General features: G+C 57.4%; 1 protein-coding gene across 2 annotated transcripts in view; it reads left to right on the top strand.

The window, feature by feature from the left end:
* Nucleotides 1–15,286, top strand: part of Gak (cyclin G associated kinase) — a 61,201-nt gene extending 45,915 nt beyond the window's left edge. Inside the window, exons 19-28 of one of the 2 annotated variants that reach the window (XM_042672761.1) lie at nucleotides 831–1,024; nucleotides 2,197–2,343; nucleotides 3,337–3,819; nucleotides 4,151–4,327; nucleotides 5,162–5,284; nucleotides 7,358–7,474; nucleotides 13,181–13,402; nucleotides 13,703–13,848; nucleotides 14,499–14,675; nucleotides 14,761–15,286. In XM_042672761.1, the coding sequence (XP_042528695.1) occupies nucleotides 831–1,024; nucleotides 2,197–2,343; nucleotides 3,337–3,819; nucleotides 4,151–4,327; nucleotides 5,162–5,284; nucleotides 7,358–7,474; nucleotides 13,181–13,402; nucleotides 13,703–13,848; nucleotides 14,499–14,675; nucleotides 14,761–14,862 (1,888 nt within the window). In that variant the 3' untranslated portion in view covers nucleotides 14,863–15,286. The remainder of the gene's footprint in view (nucleotides 1–830; nucleotides 1,025–2,196; nucleotides 2,344–3,336; nucleotides 3,820–4,150; nucleotides 4,328–5,161; nucleotides 5,285–7,357; nucleotides 7,475–13,180; nucleotides 13,403–13,702; nucleotides 13,849–14,498; nucleotides 14,676–14,760) is intronic. The other variant, XM_042672762.1, reaches the window with a different exon arrangement.
* Nucleotides 15,287–15,791: the final 505 nt, after the last annotated feature.

The raw sequence follows: 15,791 nt of genomic DNA, 5'->3' as shown, positions 1-15,791 counted from the left end.
ATGTAAGACTCCAGGGTGCTGCACAGAGACGCTGGGTGGCATGCATGCACAGCTAAAGGCCGTGTCTGTGTCAGCTCTAGAGCTGCCACGCAGGAAGAATTCAGCCACATGGCCGGGGCCCCTGACTACAGAGTCCTTCGGGGGGGCTTGTCGCCTCTCATGCTGCTGGACCGCTGCCCGTGGCTTCTGGAGACCCTGAGCATCTCACTCTTCTGCTACCTTCCTGCCCCTCTGTTTCCTAAGGCAGGTAGATCTAGGCAGAGCCTGCTGCCTCCCTCTTCGAGACCCCGGCAACTAAATGCCAGGAGTCTTGGTTTTATGGCCATCTGATAATAGTTAGGGATTTTTGCCAGAGTAGACATTGTATTTTTATGGGGAAAATGCATTTAAGCTTTCAGAGTACCTGAATATGAACCAACTAAGATTCTTCAGTGCAGGTACAGTTGGGAAGGGCTGGGGGGGCGTGGCCTAGAGCCCTTTGTCAGGATGGACATTTAGCCTGCTGCCTGCTCTAAGAGTTGTGACACTGGTAGCCTTTCTGTCTGCTCTGGTCACACTTACGTGCCTGTCTTCCAGAGGACTCACGGTGCACAGGGGCCCAGCCCAGTACTCATAATGTTAACAGCTGGAGAAAGCCCTGTCCTGGGGCCAGGGAGGCTGGGAAGCTGGGCTGCACCAGCCTGCTGGAGTCCCGCAGTGTGTAGCGGGTGACAGGTGCATGCCTGGCTGCCTTCACACCGATGCTGCGGGTTCTGAGCACATCCCTTTCTTGGAGGCCAAGACACTGGGCAAGGAGACTGTTCTCACTTGCATCCATTCCCTGTCTGCAGATACGACCTGGACGCATGCGACATTCAGGAAAAGTATCCAGACTTGTTTCAGGTGAACTTGGAAGTGGAGGTGGAGTCCAGGGACAGGCCCAGCCGAGAGGCCCCGCCATGGGAGAGCGCCAGCCTGAGGGGGCTGAACCCCAAGATCCTGTTCTCCAGCCGAGAGGAACAGCAGGACATCCTGTCTAAATTTGGTAAGGCCCGTGGTGTCTGGGGGAGTTTTGAGGGGGATGAGCTAAGCCAGGCAGCACCCTGTCCCTGCCCCAGGTACCTACCCCTAAACTCTGCTCAGGGTAGGGGCTACCGAGGTGGCGTTCACTGTTGACAAAGGTGTAGTAGTGGCATCAAGAAAAGGAGGCCTTCCGTTCTAGGACCCTGAACCCTGCTTCACCTCCCCGGCCCACCTGGCCTCACGCATGCCCACCACACAGCCTGGCCACCCGGCCCAAGCACAGGTCTCACCCACTCAGGCGCCGAGCTGGGAAACCCATTCTTGTGGCTTTTACTGGGCCCCAGTTCCTAGATGGAGGTGTGGCTCTTTGTAGGTTGGTGAGCCCTTGGGGCTGTGTGTTTGGGCTCACTGTGGGGCTAGGCCTGTGATGCTCCAAGAGGAACTTTCTCAGGGCTACGTTTGTATACTTGCTGACTCAAGGTCCTTATTAGAGATTCACAGCCATTTAAATGTGTCCTTGAGGAGGTAGGGATCTGAGAATCAGGTTCAAAGCCAGCATGGGCAGGAAAATCCATGAGACTCTTATCTCCAATTAACCACCAGTAAAGCTAGAAGTGGAGCTGTAGCTCAGGTGGTAGAGCACTAGCCTTGAGCTTTTAAAAAAGCTCAAGAGACAGTGTCCAGGCTCTGAGTTCAAGCTACAGGACTGGCACTAAGTAAATAAGCAAATGTGACCTCGGGTGGGGACGCTTGGCCTTGGTACCCTTGGCTCTTGGTGGTGGCCTCTGCTCAGCATGAATGTCTCTTTTCCTTATTTCAGAGCAGTTCCAAAAAGCATAGTCAAAGTACCTCGAGCAAAGCAGGTGGGGCTTGCGGCAGCACCTGCTGCCCACCGCACGTCTTTGCCATGGTTTGCATGTTTGCCATGCTTGCACCTTTCGCTTTTCTTATCTGAGGACAGTTAAGTAATCTTGAAAGGGACTTGCGTGTGTATGTATGTGTCTGTGCATGTGAGTGCAAGCGTGCTGTGAATGTGTGTGCCTAGGCAGCCTAAGGTATCTGAGAAGATGCAGGAGTACTTACACTTGGCCGTGGGGCCTCCCTGGCCTGGCCTGCCCTGAAGGCTTGCCTGGGGGCTCTGCCTGGGCTGTGGCACTGGCTCAGGTGGCCTGACGCCAGCCCTTCTCCTGGCAGGGAAGCCGGAGCTCCCCAGACAGCCGGGCTCCACCGCCCAGTACGACGCTGAGACGGGGTCTCCGGAGGCTGAGGTCACAGAGCCAGACTCTCCGCAGAGCAGCAGCACAGACGCCAACCACTTCCTCCACACGCTGGACTGGCAGGGTAGGCACAGGGCGAGACTGGAGCTCAGGTCACCAGCAGCGGCTCTGCCTCCACACAGATGTAGGGCCCTGAGTGGGGTCCCCTGCCCGTGATGTGCACGTCCCTCAGGGACGGCTGAGAGCCACGGCTTCCTCAGAAGGGCTGCAGAGCCCTCACCTGCAGTCCTGGCTACGCAGGAGGCTAGATCTGAGGGTTGCAGTTCAAAGCCAGCCCAGACAAGAAGTCTGTGAAACACTTACCTACAGCTAACCACCAAAAAAGCCGGGAATGAGGTGTGGCTCAAGTGGTAGAGTACCACCTTCAGTGGAAAACTAAGGAGTAGCATTCAGGCCTTGAGCGCAAGCTCTATTACTGGCACCAAAAAACAAAACAACCAAAAAAACCACTTTTAAGGGTGGGGAAAAAATACGGCTACCCAGCCCTTTACTGAAACCATTTGCAACCAAGGCCCTCCATAGAGAGCTCGCCTTGCTAATGCCCAGGAGGTCTCGCTGGGGCAAGGCCGGCCTGAGCAGGATGACCAGGTTGTGAGGGCAGGGGTCCTTACCCGCCGTCTCCCGCCCAGCCCCCTCTGTGCTCCCAGGCCCCACAGTCTGATTGCTTGCTGCTCCAACCTCTTTACCTTGACCCCTCACCCCAAGGACTTTCCCTGACATCCCAGGGGATGCGGGGCTAGCCTGTGCTGCTGTATGCACCCTGCCAGACCGATTTGCAGAGCACCCCCAAGGTGCACCTGCAGTACTGGAGCGGGACCTGTGGAAGCTGCTACACAGCTCGTGACCTGGGAGCACCTCCGTGGCTGGCTGGAGGCCGGGTGGTGCTGGCCAGGGCCATGAAGGTGCTCAGGGCGACGTGAGCACCAAGGCAGGGGATGGCTGTGGGTAGACCTGGGGGCCAGGGCTGACCCTGTGGCCCCTGCTGAGAGAGCATCCTCTGCCAGCCACACACCCTGAGGATTTACGCACCCACCTAAGGTTTTGTTTTCTTTCACAGAGGAGAGAGAACCAGAGACGGGTACAGAAAGCACCTCTCCTAAGGAGAGTCACTCTGCCCTGATTCTAGACGGAGACGGGAGCGAAGCCTCCGACGGGGGGGAGGGGTCCCCGTCCCCCTGCAGGGAGCAGCAGCCAGGGGCTGCTGAGGACACACCAGGCCCAGCAGCCGCAGCCGGGCAACAAGACTTGATATTTGAGGCAGCCACAGCGGCCACACCACAGAAGCCTCAGCCTCAAGAAGAGGGCGTCGACCTCTTGGGGCTGCACTCGGAGGCGGACCCTGGGCCTGCCGCCCCCTCGCAGGCCTGCGGGCCCCCCTCCAGCAACACTGACCTGCTCAGCTGCCTCCTTGGGCCCCCCGAGTCTGCCCCCGTCGGGCCCCCGGGGGACCTTCTTGACGGTGGAGCCCCCCTGCTCCTGGCCAGCCCAGCTCCCTGCCTGAGCACGCAGAGCGCCCCACAAGGAGGGGCCCCTGCCGCTGGTATGCACTTCTGTTCTGCAGTGGGAGTGGGGCCTAGCCGCTCCGGCAGGCCGGAGGGGAGGCCGGAGGGGACGGTGGCTGTTACCCAGGCCCCGGGAGAAGCTGCGCCTGCAGCAAGCCCCCAGGCCGGGGACCAGCAGCCGCACCTTTGTGGGTGCTGCTATGTGGCCATGCCGCTGGTGTGCCCCTGGAGGGCAGCGTGGTGGCCGGGGAGAACCTCCTGGAGGCCACTTTCCCACGGAGGGCGGAAGCCTCAGGGCGGGAAGCTGGGCCCCTGAGCATTGCTTGCCCCTAATGCCTTGCTGCCCCCTTCCCTGCCCGTCTCTCCTAGCTGACCCATTTGACCCACTTGTGGTACCCTCCGTTGCCAACACCCAACCCTGCTCCGAGCCTGATCTCTTCGGCAACTTTCTCAGCTCCGACTCCACGGCGGCCTCCGCCTTGCCTGCTTTTCCCTCCACGCACAGCGCCCCGCCCCCAGCCTGCAGCACTGCCTTCCTGCTTCTAGGTGAGTGTCCTTCTGGAGTTGCTGCTTTAGACAGCCCCCTGGTGACCACCCTGGAGTGGTGGGCAGGGAGGGGCCAGCTCTGGGCTGCACACAAGGCCTTTGCCTCTCGGAGCTTTTACAGTGCCTTTGTCTGTTGAGGTTTGGACTCTGGTGCCTTTCCCTTGTCCCTCCTAGCTGTCTGTTCAAACCTGGGAACAGGTTCTGGGTCACCTCTGCTTGAGGCTACGATGGGGGTGGGGGGCTGGGAGAGGAGGGGACAGGGTCAGAGCCCAGGGTCCAGGAGCCAGCTGCTGGGAAGAGGGAGGGAGGAGGCTGTGGGGAGGGCTAGGCCTGGAGCCGGGGGCCAGGCCATGTAGCCAGAGGCTATGAAGAGGAAGCGTCATTCTGAGCACAGGGCAGCAGGCCAGGATGTGTCCTCGGGGGTCACAAACCACCATGGGTCTCTTGTTGGCCAGAGCCGGTCCACAGCCACTCTGTCCCGGTGGGGGCAGGACTGCCCCAGGTTCCAGGAAGAGGGTGGGCATCGCCATGTTCCCGCCATGGGGATGCTGAGGGACGTCTGGGACGTCTCATGCTTCCTGTAGACAGCTGGCTTCCCGTCGCTGGCCTGTGGCGTGGCCACATTCTGCCCCTTCTCTCCCCCTGGCCATTAGTGGCTGTGTGGTGATCTCAGGAGGGCTGGCCTTCCTCTCTGGAGTGTACCCAGCAGCCCCAGCAGGGACGCCTCAGGGTTCCCCAGGATGTGTGTTAGCTGGCGTTTACCTACGGTTTGTGTAAGAAGAGGACCTGGGTGAACTGCAGATATGCCACACTCTGTACTCTCCGGCCTTGCAGGGGATCTTCCGTCAGAGCCCAGCAGGGTGACAGCCTGCTCCAGCCACCCGGAGCTGCTGGGAGGGTGGGAGGCCTGGACGGAGGCCCCGGGGCCTGGGCCAGGCCCTACACCCGCTCCAGAAGGTATGACCCCTGGCCCACCGGAAGCTGGACTCCCAGTCAGGCACCTGTGGCCATTTACGTGATGTGCCCTAGAAGAGAAAGGTTGGCTGCTGGGCCTGTTCCCAGGTGCCTGCATGTCTGCTGCCAGCCTTAAGATTGCTTGTGGTGGCTGCAGAGCTGTCTGGTGTTTGACCGGAGAGTAGACAGTCCCTGCTGGAAGGCCCTTTCTCTCTTTGAGGTACGAGTAAGTAGTTATAGGAGGTGATTATGAGAACAATGCATCCTGATCTCTACCGCTCCTTCCCTTGTTCTGTCCCCTTCCCGCCCCACCCCGCAAGTTTACAACATACAATGATTATAATGACTATCTGGCTCCTCCCCACCAAAAAACAAACAAACCCCTTTTGCTGCTCTATGGCATTCATTAGCTGTTCAGAGGAGTTAGGCCTTTGGACCCCTTGCATTGAATGTACTTGGAAACAGTTCTGCACCCTGAGTACAGTCAGTTCTCTGTTTGCCCACATCACACCTCTGTGTTTTTCTGTGACCTGTGGCAGCTCTGCATCTCCAAAGGACACCTGGAAGGCCGGGCTATGTCCCTCTGCGCCATGATTGATATCACATACCTTGTCTGGAACATGAATTTGATGGAATGGTTCACATTTATGAACTTCTGTAATTCTCACTTTGCTGGCATATTCTGGTCCAACACAATCCTGTTTACAGGGTTTGGACATCCATCCCTGTTGATTCAATATTCTTACTTGCACAGAAGCAATTCCTATCCTTCATTTTCACCAAGATTGGCTGATAACTTTTTAAACATTTTACCCGTTTACTAGCTCATCAGTGCTTTTAATTTGTGTTTCTTTGTTACAATTGTAGTTGACTGTGATTTTTTTTTTTAGTTATTTGTATTTCTTTTCAAGATTCATATTCTATTCTCCTTTTTCACATAGGAAATTCTTTTTTGTTGTTTCATGAGAGCTCTTTGTGTGTAAGTAGCCATCATGGCTTTTTTTGGTAGTACTGAGATTTTTAACTCAGGGCCTACTTCAAGCTTGCTAGGTAGATGCTCTTCCACTTGAGCCACGATTCTGGTGCTTTATAGCTTTAGTTGTTTTTAAAATAAGGTCTTACGTTTTTGTCTCTGGGCCTGTCCTCTACCACAGGCCATGGTCCTTCCGCCTGTACCTCCTGCATAGCTGGGATTATATAGCGAGCGTATATATGTATATGTGTACATATGTCCATTATGTGTATATAGGAATACGTGTGTGTGTGTGTGTGTGTGTGTGTGTGTGTGTGTGTGTGTGTGCGTGCCTGGCTTGTTGGTGGAGCTGAGGTGGTGTGGGGTTTTTTGTTGTTGTTTTTTTTTTTTTTGTCGGTCGTGGGGCTTGAACTCTGGGCCTGGGCACTGTCCCTGCACTCTTCAGCTCAAGGCGAGCGCTCTACCGCTTGAACCACAGCACCACTTCTGGTTTTCCAGTGGTTTATTGGAGATAAGAGTCTCACCAAAAAAAAAAAAAAAATCTCACAGACTTTCCTGCCCAGGCTGGCTTTGATCCTCAGATCTCAGCCTCCTGAGTAGCTAGGATTACAGGTATGAGCCACCGGTGCCCGGCTGGTGTTGTTAATTTTTTCCAGGCAGATCAAACCATGATCTTCCCAAGCTCTACCTTTCAATTAGAGTTGTGATGGGAAGGGAGCCACCACCATGCCTGGCCTGAACAACCATTATTTTTGATAACCGTATAATGTGTCATAAGTAGCCACACAACAATTTAACTATTTTACAGTTTCATAGTTGATATTCTCAAGTATGTACTGTGATGCGCAGTATGATCAAGAGCACTCACAGTTTAGACACACTTCAGCAAGTGGCACTGGGGAAGCAGAGCAGTGTAGAGGGGCCTCTCTTGGTTTTCAGGTATTTCCTATAAGGTACGGTATGCGCACTAGTGACAGCTGAGCTCAGTGGGGGTGTGCTGGGGGTGTGCTGCTGGCTGCCACAGGAGGCATGTGGGGGGGAGAGCTCTGGAGGTTGCATTTCACTGCTGGTGTCACCAGTCTAATTCTCTGTCCCTTTCCTAGGCACCCTCTTCTCTCCTGGAGGTCAGCCAGCCCCTCCTGGCCCCCAGCCCAGCCAGACTAAGCCTCAGAGTCTGGACCCATTTGCTGACCTTGGGGACCTGGGCTCTGGTGTACAAGGTGATGTGGGGCGGGGGGGGGGGGGGGCGGGGGCGGCTGTGTGCGTAAATGTACCAGGGTCCCAGGCCTGGGCCTGGTGATCTGCCTCTGCTCCCAGTCTAGGCACTGGCTAAAGCCAGAAGTTGCTGAACTGGCACTGCCCCAAGGCTTCATGGCAGTGACAGGACCGTTGGGCATCAAGGAGTCAAGATCTGTGCCAGGGGGCTGGGAAGGTGGCTCAGTGGTAGAGCGCTTGCGTTAGCATACATGAGGCCCTGGGTTCGATTCCTCAGCACCACATAAGCAGATAAAGCAGGAAGTGGTACTGTGGCTCAAGTGGTAGAGCGCTTGCCTTGAGCTGAGAGCTGAGGGACAGCACCCAGGCCCAGAGTTCAAGCCCCACGACCAACCGGAAAAAAAAAATAAAAAAATGTGCCAGGATGCCTAGCAGCCGCCTAGGAGAGGGTCAGGCTCTGCCTGGCTTCTCGGAGCTACCATGAGCTTCCATGCCTGCCTGGGCCTGGCCAGCCCCTCAGAGCACTCCACCACACACTTCAAGGCTGCCTCTGGGTGTAGCTCCCTGGAGCCCTGCACTCTGTCTAAGAGAGGAGCCTGACTTAGGTCCGGCCACTCACCCCAAAGACAGCAAATAGTAGGGGTGAAAAGTCGGGAAAGGATTTACTCAGCATGGTCATGCTGTACAGGAGGAGTAAGCATTTGCTGGATGTAAGCTTTAGGTAACTAGAGAAGTGGAGCTCAGAGAGAGAGATGTGTATGTATTGGGCATGTGGGGAAAAAGGTATGGTCAGGTTGCTCATTGTCTGAGTATAAAGACAACATTGCTGCTGCCTGAGCAGTGGACTCAGTTCTTGTCAGGAAATGTTTGTCCATCAGTCCCCTCCCTCCTGGAATCTAAGGAAGCTGCAGGAAAGAACGGCTCCAAGCAAAGGAGGCAATGCAAAATGGAGGCAGTTTTTATCCTGTTTCTGGTTTCCCAAGTAAAGAATGACTGTGTAGGTTCCAGGTTTGTTTTGTGCCTTTCACCCACTCTTCCTCCTGTACTTGGATGTGTGTTGGTGCTGACTGGCTGGCTCTGGCACCTGCCCTGTGTCACGGCCTCTCCTAGCCTCCCCTATGGGGGCTGTGGGCTCAGCTCTCCCTGCCGGTCCCACACCAACCTCTTGACACCCCTTTCTGAGAAACCCATTGTGTTTGGTTTTCTGATCCTCTTAAATCCCCTCTTCTTCAGTGCTGGCCCCTGCCCATCTCCTCTCCTCCTCCTCCTAGATCTTGCTGTGTCCTCTGTTCTCTTGTTCCGCTGCTGTTTCTGGGACTTCCTGAGAGCCTTTGGCTACTGTCCCTTGCCTTCACTGTGTGGCTGGGGCACTGGTCTGAGCAGAGAGGCTGCTAAGGCCTGCCCATGGAGAGATGGTGCCCTCTGAAGGTTGTTGGGTGACCTCTCAGGACCAGGTCATCTGTTTGGACAGAGCTAGCCCTCAGCTTCCAGGCAGCCCGAGATCCTCTCTCATGCCCTGAGAGCAAAGCTAGGCTGAAGCAGCGAAGACTTGACATCACAGGCAGTGCTGCCAGCAGCCCACACCAGCCATAGCAAAAACTCACTGGCTGTCAACAGGCTCCACAGGTCCTCTCCGTGACCCCAGGTAGCCGCTACCAAGACAAAAAAATGGAATCACAGCATGCTTTTTGGCCATTGTGGAATCAAATTGGAAATTAATGGTGATGAAATCACAGAACCTCTTCACCATGAAAGGGGTAGACACCGTGAACAATGCAAGGGAAACCCAGAGAAGCAGAACAGTGCATGGGGGTGAATGGAAATAAAATCCAGGAAGATGAAACATCTCTTAATAATGAGAGTTCTTGGGACGGGAAGGTGGCTTAGTGGTAGAGTGCTTGCCTAGCATGCATGAAACCCTAGGTTTGATTCCTTAGTACCCCATAAGCAGAAATAGCCAGAAGTGGCACTGTGGCTCAAGTGGTAGAGTGCTAGCCTTGAGCAAAGAAAGCTTAAGGACAGTGCCCAGGCTCTGAGTTCAAGCCCCAGGACCAACAAAATAAAACAATAATGAGAGTTCTCATCTTAAGTTTGAAAAAGAGCAAAATAAACCCAAAGAAAACAAAAGGAAGGGCATCTATTCTTTGCAAAGACTGATGGCAGTGACCGGAAGGAGAGAGGACAGGTGGCTAGGAGGAGCCTGGCTCCAAGGAAGCGGAAGCAGGCGCCTGCACGTTGGCACCACGGACGCCAGTGTGAAGTGACACAAAGAGGAAATCGTAGAAAAAGGTCCCGGGGGAAAAGGGAAGTCACGGAAGTGCTCTGCCAAATGCTTAGAGAGCGCCAGTTGCACACTGTCTATGGAGAACCTGAAGAAGGCACTGTTTTCTGCTGATTTTACAAAGCACCAGTGCCAGGTCCAACAGAGACCACAGCCTGTCCTTGAGACACACAGACACAGCACATAAAAATAGCAGCATTGCTCCCGCAGGGGTTGCTCTAGGAGTATAAGACTGGCTCAGCACTCCAGAATCAATGAATGAGTCTCCCGTGTTACCAGACCGCACAGTCACGTGACTGGCTCAGCGAGGCAAGTCCAGTGCCTCGCCACGGCGCTCTGCAGACGTGACGGGGCTGTCTCCAGAGCAGGTGCAGAGGCCGAACCTGCTGGCAAAGGATGGAAGGCACTGAAGCTAGAGTAAGGCAGCCTGTCCTCCTACATTCCCACTTAATGGAAGACCCAGCTTCTGCTGCAGGAAAGAAAGTTAAATACTGGGAGGAAAAAGTAAAATTGCATGATTGTGTAGTAAGCGAAAGGGTCTGTAGAAGTCGTTAGAGCTGTTGTTCACCAAGGATACAAGAAGGCAAGGATTCAACAGAATACACGGTCAGAGCACAAAAATCTCTCGTAGTCCTACCACTTTCAATGGCACAGAAAACCAAACCTAAAAACAGTACCATTGTAAAAAACTTCCAGTGGAGAAGTGGCTTACGTGGTAGAGTGCCAGCCATGAGCAGACAAGCTGAGAGCGCAAGGCCCCGAGTTCAGTCCCTCCCTTGTCCTGGCACACACAAACAGGAACAAAGAAACCTAACAAAGTACATACAGCTCCTACCTAGGTGGGAAAATTACAGACCAAACGTGGAAGAAAGAAGAGATTGAAAATGACAGCGACACAGACACGCTCATAGATCAGCGCATAGCCACGGGGAAATACTTCTCTGCCCGTGTTCTCTGAACCAAGGGCTTTTGTAGCTCCTGCCAAGCTTACTGTCAGTTTACTTGAAAAGGCTAGAATAGTAAGTGGAAGAGTTGACTTCCAGAGCCAGACTAGTATGGAGGGGACCAGCCACAGAGCAGTGGACAGAATCAAGAACCCACACAAGAAAGACTAACTCATTTCAAAAGCTATTCAAGCAGTGGCTGTGGAAGGCAGGACACTAGAAGAGAGCTAGCTGCCCTGTCCACAGTAGAAAGCTTCCAGACTCAAAATGACACCAAGGTTGGGCTGGGGAGGTGGCTTAGTGGTTAGAGTGCTTGCCTTGCATGCATGAGGCCCTGGGTTCGATTCCTCAGCCAGAAGTGATGCTATGGCTTGAGTGGTAGAGCACTAGCCTTGAGGGGAAGAGGTGAGGGACAGCACCCAGGCCCAGAGTTCAGGCCCCATGACCGCCCCCCCCCCCCAAAAAAAAAAAAAATTTCCAAACTTATCAAAATGACACCGAGGGAGGATATACTTTCACAACACATATTTGACAAACGATCCGGTGAGAAGACATGAAGATTGAGGAAGGATTCCAGCAGAAGCAGCGCCCGGTGCAGGCCAGTGAGTGACGGCCCAGCCATGGGAGATCGGGCTGGTCACCTTGAGCAACTGCCCAACAAGGATCTGAAACCATAAGGCCGCCCTTGATCAGTTCCTTTCAGAATCCAGCATGCAGCTACCACAGGACCCTGGCATTTACCCCAGAGAAAGGAACTTGGATTTGTCAAAAATCCATAAATAATAGCCGGGTGCTGGTAGCTCACACCTGTCATCCTAGTTACTCAGGAGGCTGAGATCTGAGGATCTCAGTTCAAAACCAGCCCAGGCAGGAAAGTCCCCGTGAGACTCCTATCTCCAATTAACTGCTCAAAAGCCAGAAATGGTGCTGTGCCTTAAGTGGTAGAGCGCTCACCTTGAGCACAGAGGCTCAGGGACAGTGCCCAGGTCTCGAGTTCAAGCCCCACATCTCACATTGGGGTACAATGCAGTACCCAAGAGGAAGCACTGAGCTGCTGTGGGTGGAGGGTGCCCTGGTGTCTGGCATGGGCTCAGCCCCTTGAAGTGCGTGCCTAGCCCTCAAAAGTGGTGGGGCTGGCCCACCTGACAGACAGCGTTTCACCTATGCACGGGCAGTGTTGGTGGGGCTGGCCCAGTGGGTGGCAGTGCGTGTCCTGGGGGGAGGGGGGCTGGCCCAGTGCGTGGCAGTGCGTGTCCTGGGGGGGGAGGGGGCTGGCCCAGTGGGTGGCAGTGCGTGTCCTGGGGGGGGAGGGGGCTGGCCCAGTGCGTGGCAGTGCCTGTCCTGGGGGGGAGGGGCTGGCCCAGTGGTGGCAGTGCCTGTCCTGGGGAGGGGGGCTGGCCCAGTGGGTGGCAGTGCGTGTCCTGGGGGGGGAGGGGGGCTGGCCCAGTGGGTGGCAGTGCGTGTCCTGGGGGGGGAGGGGGGCTGGCCCAGTGCGTGACAGTGCCTGTCCTGGGGGGAGAGGGGCTGGCCCAGTGGGTGGCAGTGCCTGTCCTGGGGGGGAGGGGGGCTGGCCCAGTGCGTGACAGTGCCTGTCCTGGGGGGGAGGGGGGCTGGCCCAGTGCGTGGCAGTGCCTGTCCTGGGGGGGAGGGGGCTGGCCCAGTGGGTGGCAGTGCCTGTCGGGGGGGGGGAGGGGGCTGGCCCAGTGGTGGCAGTGCCTGTCCTGGGGGGGAGGGGGGCTGGCCCAGTGGGTGGCAGTGCCTGTCGGGGGGGGGAGGGGGCTGGCCCAGTGGGTGGCAGTGCGTGTCCTGGGGGGGGGGGGGCTGGCCCAGTGGGTGGCAGTGCGTGTCCTGGGGGGGAGGGGGGCTGGCCCAGTGCGTGACAGTGCCTGTCCTGGGGGGGAGGGGGGCTGGCCCAGTGCGTGACAGTGCCTGTCCTGGGGGGGAGGGGGGCTGGCCCAGTGGGTGGCAGTGCCTGTCCTGGGGGGGAGGGGGGCTGGCCCAGTGGGTGGCAGTGCGTGTCCTGGGGGGGAGGGGGGCTGGCCCAGTGCGTGACAGTGCCTGTCCTGGGGGGGAGGGGGGCTGGCCCAGTGCGTGACAGTGCCTGTCCTGGGGGGGAGGGGGGCTGGCCCAGTGGGTGGCAGTGCCTGTCCTGGGGGGGAGGGGGGCTGGCCCAGTGGGTGGCAGTGCGTGTCCTGGGGGGGAGGGGGGCTGGCCCAGTGCGTGACAGTGCCTGTCCTGGGGGGGAGGGGGGCTGGCCCAGTGGGTGGCAGTGCCTGTCCTGGGGGGGAGAGGGGCTGGCCCAGTGGGTGGCAGTGCGTGTCCTGGGGGGGGAGGGGGGCTGGCCCAGTGCGTGGCAGTGCCTGTCCTGGGGGGGAGGGGGGCTGGCCCAGTGGGTGGCAGTGCGTGTCCTGCGGGGGGAGGGGGTTGGAGACAGCAGTGGTCCCTTGTTCATATGCTTTGCCGAGTGTCTTATGGTCTCTTCGCAGGCTCACCTGGGTTTGCTCCAGGGGGCTTCAATCTCAAGTCGGCCCCCTCTCCTAAGGGTGGTAGCACCTGGCAGACAAGTCGGCCGACAGCCCAGGTCCCCTCATGGCCCTCCCAAGCTAAGCTGCCCCCCAAAACTGGTGCACAGCCAAAGCCTCACTACCCTACCAACTACAGCGTGATTGGGGGCCGAGAGGAGAGGGGCGTCCGGGTCCCCAGCTTCGGTGAGTTTCGCATCTGCCCGTGGGCGTGCCGGTCTATCCGGAGGGTAGGGGCACAGGGCACAGCGGCCTTCTTGGTGGCCCCTGAGGCCCCTGGGGAGGACCTGTGTCCAGATGGGTCTGGTGTGTCTCTCGTCGGAGGCATCGCTTTGAGTCCTCTTAGGACAGCTTCCCCACTGTCTTTAGAAGACAACCTGGATTGTGTTTTCCTTCGTCTCTGTCCAGAGAGGCCCTCAGAAGCTGGTGGAAATGGTCAGAGAGACTTGGCCGTCGTCTCTCTAAGTGGTGTCTGTTATTTTCCAGCTCAAAAGCCGAAGGTCTCAGAGAATGACTTTGAAGACCTGCTGCCGAGTCAGGGCTTTTCCAGGTCTGACAGGAAGGGGCCGAGGACCATGGCGGAGATGCGGAGGCAGGGCCTCGCCCGGGACACAGACCCCCTCAAGCTGAAGGTGGGCCGGCGGCCTGCGAGCTGGGCTGGCAGCTCCTGGGGCTGTGCCTCAGCGTGGCTCTGGGTGCTGGGTGGTCAGAGGTGGATGACGGTATCGTGGAAACCCTCTTTGCCCAGAGCTGACGAGAGAGCCTGGGCCAGACTGGCACTTGTCAGAGCCAGGGGGCTGGCCTTCTGGAAGGGACAGCAGCTTCTGTTGGGGTTTAGGTCCTGACCAGTGCATTTGACTATGGGGACGTCAAGGATCCCACTTGGGCCCCGGGACAGGTTGTGGGTTTGGGTGGAAGGTCAGCTCTGCAGGCCACCGTGTAGCCATGTTGAGGGACCACCTGACAGGCCTCCAAGGACTTACAAGTCCTCTCTGGACCCTGGGCCCTGTGATAGGTCAGAGAAGCCCGTGCCGGTGGACGTAGGTTTGTGTCCTCAGTGGAAGTCTGGCCCGCAGAGGCCTCTCAGTTGGGCTGAGCCAGCTGGTCTGTCCTGTCTAGGCTGGGCTGGAGCCTCTGGGGGTGGGAGTGGGTGGCCAGTGGCTGCGTGGGCAGGGAGGTCTGTGGGTCTCCGGGTGGTGGCCCACCTCGGCGGCCATGGCGGGCCGGCGAACCCTGTCTCAGCTCCCCGCAGCCAGGGCTCAGAGTGCTGGTGTCTTCCCAGCTCCTGGACTGGATTGAAGGCAAGGAGAGGAACATCCGTGCCCTGCTGTCCACCCTGCACACGGTGCTGTGGGACGGAGAGAGCCGCTGGACGCCCGTGAGCATGGCTGACCTGGTGACCCCGGAGCAGGTGAAGAAGCAGTACCGCCGCGCAGTGCTGGTTGTGCACCCCGACAAGGTGAGCGTCCAGTTCCCGGAGTGTGGTTCTGGGTTGGCCCTGCCTGCCCTGCCCCTGTGGGTCATTCCAGACCTGTCCCCCACAGGCCACAGGACAGCCATACGAGCAGTATGCCAAGATGGTCTTCATGGAGCTCAACGATGCCTGGTCTGAGTTTGAGAACCAGGGCGCCAGGCCCCTCTTCTGAGATCTGACGGCTGTGGCAACACAAGGCAGCTCGTGGAGCGGGGCCGAAGGCTGCTGGCTGGCCTGACGGGGACGCCCCTGGCCTGAGGCGGATGTGGCCCGGGGCCAGGCTCCAGGGCCGGACCGGCAGCCCCCAGTGTCCCTTACTAGTCCTGGATTGATGCCAGTCCACAGCCCAGGAGAGAATGCATTCCAAAGCTCTGATTTTTGTTTCGTTTTTCTTTTGGTCCCAGAGAAGTGTTGATTTTTTTGCTCCCTCCACAGCTGTCACAGCCCGTGCTTTACTTGGTGTCTGGTGGCTGTCACCGCGGTGGCGCATGCCCGTGGCACTGCTCCTCTGTTCCTTCTCAGAGCTGGTGTGTGCTCATGTCCTCTGTGATCAGCTGACAATGGTCTGTACATAATTAAACTATTTTCTGATGGCTGTTGCGGTCTCCGGCATGGGTGCCACCTCTGGTCCGGCACAGGGTAACCCATTTCTTCCTCGGTTTTTCACCCTGCATGGACTGAACTTGACCTGGATTCAGGGGCCACGGCGGTGACATCTAAAAGGAGATCAGAAGGGAGCCTGGGCCAGGGCATCGAGTCTTCTCCCTAGGGCCTAGAGCCTCCTGTCTTCCCCGGTGCTGCTGCTTGAGGCCGCCAGGACCCTCCCGCTGCATGGGCTGCAGGGCTGGGTCAGACTGTGGACACCTGTCCTACTGACAAGGTGTGAACCTCCTGGGTGACCTCAGGCCTGCTTGCAACAGGCAAAACTCAGGCCCTGGTCACTGTGTACAGCCGAGACAGAGCCAGGAGGCAGGTGCCCAGATGCTGCCCCTGACTGGGCATCAGAGTCAGAGTACTACTTGTAGGAGACTCCCACTGTCTGAGATGGAGCCCCAAGGGGCTGTAATGCCAAAGAAAGAGCTGGACAGAGACTAGAGAGAG

Source organism: Dipodomys spectabilis, unplaced genomic scaffold, assembly GCF_019054845.1.
Source record: "Dipodomys spectabilis isolate Male_0828 unplaced genomic scaffold, ASM1905484v1 ptg000771l, whole genome shotgun sequence".
Classification (NCBI taxonomy): Eukaryota; Metazoa; Chordata; class Mammalia; order Rodentia; family Heteromyidae; genus Dipodomys; species Dipodomys spectabilis.
This window is presented reverse-complemented; position numbering and strand designations above follow the sequence as displayed.